Source organism: Trematomus bernacchii, unplaced genomic scaffold (assembly GCF_902827165.1).
Source record: "Trematomus bernacchii unplaced genomic scaffold, fTreBer1.1, whole genome shotgun sequence".
Classification (NCBI taxonomy): domain Eukaryota; kingdom Metazoa; phylum Chordata; class Actinopteri; order Perciformes; family Nototheniidae; genus Trematomus; species Trematomus bernacchii.
In genome coordinates this window covers 15,994-22,522 of record NW_022988037.1, presented here as the reverse complement: position 1 = coordinate 22,522, position 6,529 = coordinate 15,994, and the positions used below count along the sequence as shown (strand labels likewise).

At 41.2% G+C, this 6,529-nt stretch overlaps 1 protein-coding gene across 1 annotated transcript; it reads left to right on the top strand.

Moving 5' to 3' along the window:
- Nucleotides 1-639: 639 nt before the first annotated feature.
- On the top strand, nt 640-6,302 carry LOC117472324 (the record flags this gene model as incomplete). The annotated part of the gene is made up of 14 exons (XM_034117468.1): nt 640-670; nt 776-803; nt 1,022-1,264; nt 1,417-1,516; nt 1,953-2,059; nt 2,145-2,417; nt 2,571-2,664; nt 2,802-2,869; nt 2,995-3,216; nt 3,332-3,400; nt 3,507-3,641; nt 3,786-3,848; nt 3,968-4,045; nt 4,394-6,302. Coding segments are annotated over exons 4-14 (3,118 nt in total), but the record flags the coding sequence as incomplete, so codon positions are not given.
- Nucleotides 6,303-6,529: the final 227 nt, after the last annotated feature.

Genomic DNA, 6,529 nt, shown 5'->3' with positions numbered 1-6,529 from the left:
TATTTTCATAACATGTCTGCATAGCAAGCAGTTGACATTCAAATGTTAATATTATATATTTCGATTGGAGGGAAATTACAAAAATATTTTAAAGAAGGAGAGCTGTGGTTGGTCGCTCATTTTTTAAAATTCGATATATAGTTTGGTTAAACCAGAGACTGTCCTCTCGTTCATCTTATCTTGTCTGGGGTGAGTGATCATTCCTCTTGTGAATTAATTGTGAAGCTGGTTAAAGCAGAATGTCTAAAATAAAGAGCTTATTTTTGTCATTTATGAACAAAGGAAAGCAGGTTAAATGATTCCATAGCTTAAATAAAGTAATTTTTTGAGTCATTCAACTATGAACAATTAAATATATTTCAAGGTATACTATATTCAACGTTGGAAGAAGTAATCAGATCCTCTACTTTAGTACAAGTAGTCATTAGCACAATTGTTAGCTAAATGTACTCCAAATATCAAAAGTAAAAGTAGTCTTTATGCAGAATTCATATTTTCACAGAATGATATTATGGTAATTGTATTATCCTGTTTTTATAAATGCAAGAGCATTTAAGCATTTACAACGTGGACCAAATGTTTAATCACCATGTGTGCAAGCATTGTGTTTGCAAGGTTTAATTTTAATTTTATTTTCACAGAGTGACGACTATTGAGCAGTTCATTACTGGTGAGTGTTGGTCAAAGACAGTGTTTGTAGTAACATATACCATGACAATATGTGGAACTTTCCAGTCTTTTCTTTGCAGGGTTTAATGCTGTGTTTTCCCCACAGATTGACAGCTTTGAGCAGTTCTCTACCGGTGAGTTGTGGTCCAAGACACTGTCAGTAGCATAAAGTATAATGAAAACAGATAGGCCCTTTATTAGTGTAAATCTAAGTGATTAGCAGCTTCTAATACAATTGATAATTTTTTTGTTTATAACTATTGTATGCTAAGCTATGCGATTGTATTGTACATTGTGTTAAGTAATTATATTTCCATGTCTGTGATGCTGATTAGTTTCTTCTCTGTTCTAGTTAAACAACCTACCGGCTTGACCAGCTACCCATCTACCTACTCATCTACCTTCTTCACTAGCTACCTATCTACCTTCACCACCTTCTCATCTACCTTCTTCACTAGCTACCCATCTACCTTCACCACCTTCTCATCTACCTTCTTCACTAGCTACCCATCTAGCTTCTTCACCAGCTACCCATTTAACTTCACCGGCTACTCATCTACCTTCAACACCCAGCTTTATCTCGTGAGCAGTTACAGTAAGTACATTTTTGTTGAACAGGATGCATCAACTATTAATGGACTTGTACGCTTTTGTTGCAGTTGAAATAAGTAATTGCGTAATTATTTGTACTATTTAAGGGGTCTGCTAATGTCTTTATTAATTCTAACAATGCCTACATACTTTCAGATGCCACGTGGTAAATCGTCCCGCCGTTCCCAGGCTGCAAAGCTACGCGTGGCTGGGACACGTGTGGGACATCAGCAGCCTGGCAATGCCAGTTTCGCACGTAAGTAGTCGAGGATTTTGTCATTCAATTTTGTATATGTTTAGGGTGTCCATTTTGGTTGTATCATTGTAAAATGTTTTTGCATGTGCATTTTTTACAGGCAGGCTCGTGCACAGATACACCCCTCTGTGGGCAAGCGAGCTAGTTATGATGAGGAGAATTGACTGAAATACACTTGATTTCTTTGCATTCATTTTTAGATAACTATCATGAAGCAGTGTTTGAAACATGGATTTGTTTGAAATATATACATTTTAAAATTCAATCACCGGTAGGACCCTTTATGCATTTGAGCCCTTTCCCTTCTAAAATCCTCTGCACGTGCCCGTTTACAGGTGTTATTGTAGGAAGGTGTGTTATTATTGCTTACATAATTTAAGAATTGTAAAGGTTCATTAAGTTTAATGTCGGTGTCATTTTCTCTGTTTTTAAATAGCCGCTGGCGGTACGGGTAACCGCCATAGAGTGCAGAAATGGCCAATTTCGTCCCTGACAGGACGACAACACAAGATGGTCATACCAGCGGAGTCTCCAGACAAGGAAGTATGAATTGTTTTCAGATTTTGTTAACAAAGTCTGGGTAATCATTAGTGATTTTCATTTGAAATAATGTCTTCTGTTGTTACAGTTTGTCCTCCTTGTTGGAGCTTCACATCTCCGTTCCATCGTCGATGGAATTGTGAAGATGCCAGAGGGAAGGTTTTCCTTTGGTGCCATGTCCACACCGGGGGCATGCGCAACCCAGCTGCGAACCGAGGCAGCCAATGCTGTGCTGCCTAGGACACCAGATGCAGTCTGTGTGATGGCTCCGAGCAACAACCTAACATCCAGTAGGACCATCACCGAAGCAGGAGAGGACTTTGCGGAGCTCCTCGCCACTGCCCGCAGTCGCTGGCCCAACGTAAGCTTATTTTTTATTGTATTTATTATAGTTCTTATAATATTACATTTTGTATTCTTATTGATGTGGTTGTATGTTTATGAATTTCTGAAAAATTGACATTTTTTTATCAACAAATTGTGAAAAATAGCGTACCTTTGTAACTTTGATTAGGTTTTTGCCATGGACTTCCCCCCGCGCCTTACCGTTGACCCTGACTACCAAGACATGATGCGTCAGGAATTTCGTCGTGTTGCGGCACGTATGGGTATGTTTAACAAATATTTAGGTTCAAGTACTACCGTAAATCATTTTCCTATTTTTCATTATTCTTTGTTTTAAAAGAGCAAAATATAATATCTGTGTGGATATGTTAGTAATCTTGATCTTGTTGGTTTTTTTTAGGCGTGAAGTACACACCGCTTGCTGAGTACTTCCCTTTCAAAGAACTTGACCTGTGGAGCAGAGATGGCGTGAGTGACATGGCAAATGGAAACGTTTTCTCTGTATACTTGTTTGTAGCTGAAATTCCAAGTTCCGTTCTTGAAAAAACATATTGAAGGTTATGTGCTATTTGTAAATGTATTTGTTTTTGCAGGTGCACTTGAGTGACAGTGCGGGAATGCCAATCCTGGTCGGTTCTATCTGGAACGCAACATACATGCAACTTGTTCCAGCCGAGCCGAAGCCATCTCCTGTTGTCCACAGAAGATCACCGCCTGCGAGGAGAGTCACTCCAAGGGTGATTGTCAAAGGAGAGGTTGCTAAATCACCGCAACTGGATCCTTCCAAGTGGACCGTTTTCGGCCAGGGCAGGAAGGTAATTGTGTGGCAGACATCTTTCAATAAGAGTGATATTCCCTGAGCAGTTTGCCTTGATAATGATGGAAGAGTACCCATTTGATTAACACAAGCTATGCTATTTATCTTTACAGAGGAGCCAACACGATGAACCTGAGCAGTCCATTGATGCACTTAAAGAAGCAGGGACTGTTCAGCAGGAGGTAGGTCAACTTTGTAGTATGCTTTGAAATCATTGGGGTATGTTTATTGCAGTTTATATGTGCATTTCTTTTTCTAAAACAGTGTTTCTTCATTTTTATTTCACAGGAAGTGGAGGAGAGTTATCTTCCACTGACACCTGTGTGGTTTAGCAGTGCAATGTTGGTTGAGATGGACAAGATTAGTCCATCCCATCTTCCTGGCCCTGATGAGTGCACACCACCGGTTCCAACACCACAAAAGGTAATTTGTTTGTATGTTGGTTGATGCCCTATTATAAAATGTATCCTTCCTGACAAACTTTAAATGTATTACAGTGAGGACAACTTATACTGTCCATAAGGAGTTATTAGTGGAGGATTAATCATTTTGTTTTCCTTACGTTAGAAAGCAAAGTTGGAGCTGAAGCAGAGGGCTCCTGCCTCCAAGAAAACCCTGGCAAAGCGACAGGTTGTTCTTGTTTTCTTCTTTTTTAAAGGCAATATAGGACTTGTTTAAAACTAAGAAGTTACACGAATATCGGTGGTGTTATTTATTCTCAAGTTTACTAAATTGTTTTGTTTTTTTAGGGGGAGGCAGCTCCCATTGTTGTGGAGGTGATTTTACGGCCACCTACCAGTAGAGGGACAGTTGCTGTGGAGCAGCAGGTCTGTGCTCTTTGTGTGAACGATGTGCTTTCAGAGTGACATTTGAATGAATCATGCTAATTTATTGACATAGTTACTTTTGCTCATTGTTAAAATAAAATAGTTTCAGTTGTTAGCCTGCATGCAGTCAACGTTGTTTCAAGTGTACACAATCAATGACAAGAAACCTCTCTTTTGAGTTCCATTCAGTATGTGTGTGGGTAAGTAGAAAAACAAAAGTTAATATATAACAATAATCATTTTGTATTAGTAATTGTATATCTTTCTATTATTTAGTTAAACGTTTGTGAAACAATTTAAGACACATAGTGTTTTTAGCAGTTTTTTTATATATGAATTTTCTTCTAGGAGGAGCCATTGCCGGGGTTGGAGCCATTGCCAGGAGTGGAGCCATTTCCAGGGGTGGAGCCATTTCCAGGAGTGGAGCCATTTCCAGGAGTGGAGCCATTGCCCCGCGCAGAGCCATCACTGAGCGTGGAGCCATCATCCAGCAAGGAGCCATCATCCAGCAAGGAGCCATCATCCAGCAAGGAGCCATCATCCAGCAAGGAGCCATCATCCAGCAAGGAGCCATCATCCAGCAAGGAGCCATCACCCAGCGTGATAGTGGATGTTGATGAGGACAACGGATGCAGAACAGGTAAGGGCTATGCTTGCATGTGTTCAGAAAAAGTGCAGCTGGCTGTTGTCGCAGGGACTGTTGTGAGGTATGCATCCGTTTCTGACGATAAAATATCTGTTGCATGTTCTATAGCGGCTGCGATCAAACATTTGATTGCGCCTGTGTGTTCGTGGAGCAGTACAGATATCGATGCCATACGTGTTGCAGGGTCAAAGCTTAACTCGTTTGTATTAGGGGAAGCCCATAAAATGAATGTAAAGCCAAAGAACTTGTGCAGGTTGGTTGAGCAGACCAGTGTGTTTGGACGTAAGTGGAACGTCAATATGGGTCTGCCAGTGTACGGCGAATTTAATTTGTCTGAAGGGGAACAGGTATTGTCGGAGAAGCTGCTTGAACACTTATCCAGGGATGGCATGTGTCTGTTTAGCCTAAATTCCGCAGCCAGTGTCATTATTCAACACAATGACTGTATTGTGGTCGTTGATTGTGGCACACGTGCTGCGTCTGGGTTAGCATCCAGTTATGGCACATCTGTAGCCGTGTTCAACACATGCCTTAATGACCTGATGTTTTACATCAGGAATCTCAATAATTCATTGAATGCACAGAAGTTTAGCATTACAAGACTTTCTGTGAAAGCAGCTGAAGTTAATTCGGAGACGGCTAGAGTCATTGATGGGGATATGGGGTGTGTCAGGGGAACATTCAGTCAGGGTGATCAACGCTTTAAATATGCAGGACTTCAGTGCATGGCTGTCAGTTTGGTAGGCATAGCCAAACACAACATTGACAGTGTGTTTACATGGCAGACCGACAACCTGGATAAAGTTGTTGTACTTGGTGACAATCTGTACACCTCCCTGCGTGACCAACAAGGTATCAGTGGAGGATACAGTTTACTTTCGGTTCCAGATCTGCCCAAGGAGACCATTATCGACGGACAAAGATTTCTGTTTCAATACAGTGACTTTGTGTCTGGAGATGTGGATGTGGTTGAGGGTGATCTCATTGATAAGGGTGTGCAAACCACTTTAAAATACGCACTGGAAAGCATGTGTAGTAAATATGACACATGCTTTCTGACAATGAATGGCGCTACATGTGCCATCATTGGTCAAGGTGGACACTACGCAGTGGTCGACTCCCATGCACGCAGTGCGTCTGGGATGAGCGATGGCGAGGGGCGTAGTGTTGTTCTGTATTTCAGAGGCCTTGAACACGTGTTTGAATACATATGGACATTTGCAGCGTTCCTCAAGAAGTCTCAAAAACAGTTTGAGATCGCTGGTGTCCGAGTCACTCACATAGGCCCAATTGAAAGCAGTAATCTGTCTTTGGGTCCAAGAGTGACTCCCAAAACGACAGAGACTGATTTGGGTTGTAGTTCAGCTATTCAGTCCACCAACATTCAGATGGGTGCAAAGCGTAACATTCCAAAGGGATCTTCTGAGTCTCAAAAACTGTTTGAGATCGCTGGTGTTGGAGTCACTCAAATAGGCCCAATTGAAAGCAGTAATCTGTCTTTGGGTCCAAGAGTGACTCCCAAAACGACAGAGACTGATTTGGGTTGTAGTTCAACTATTCAGTCCACACTTGGCTGCACCAACATTCAGATGGGTGCAAAGCGTAAGATTCGTAAGGGATCTTCTGCTTGCAAAAAATTAAAAAAGAGTGATGTTACCGCAGTTAATTCAGACGTTGCTTTTGTCAAAGAAGTAAGAAGTGGACGGCTGCAGTTTAATCCTCTTAGTCATCAACTTGCACAAGCTCTTTGTGAGCAGTTACATGTGCCGTCAGAGAAAGTAGATGTTGTGTCTACACAAATTGGTTTAATAGGGGCTCCATGTCTCAATGAAAAAATA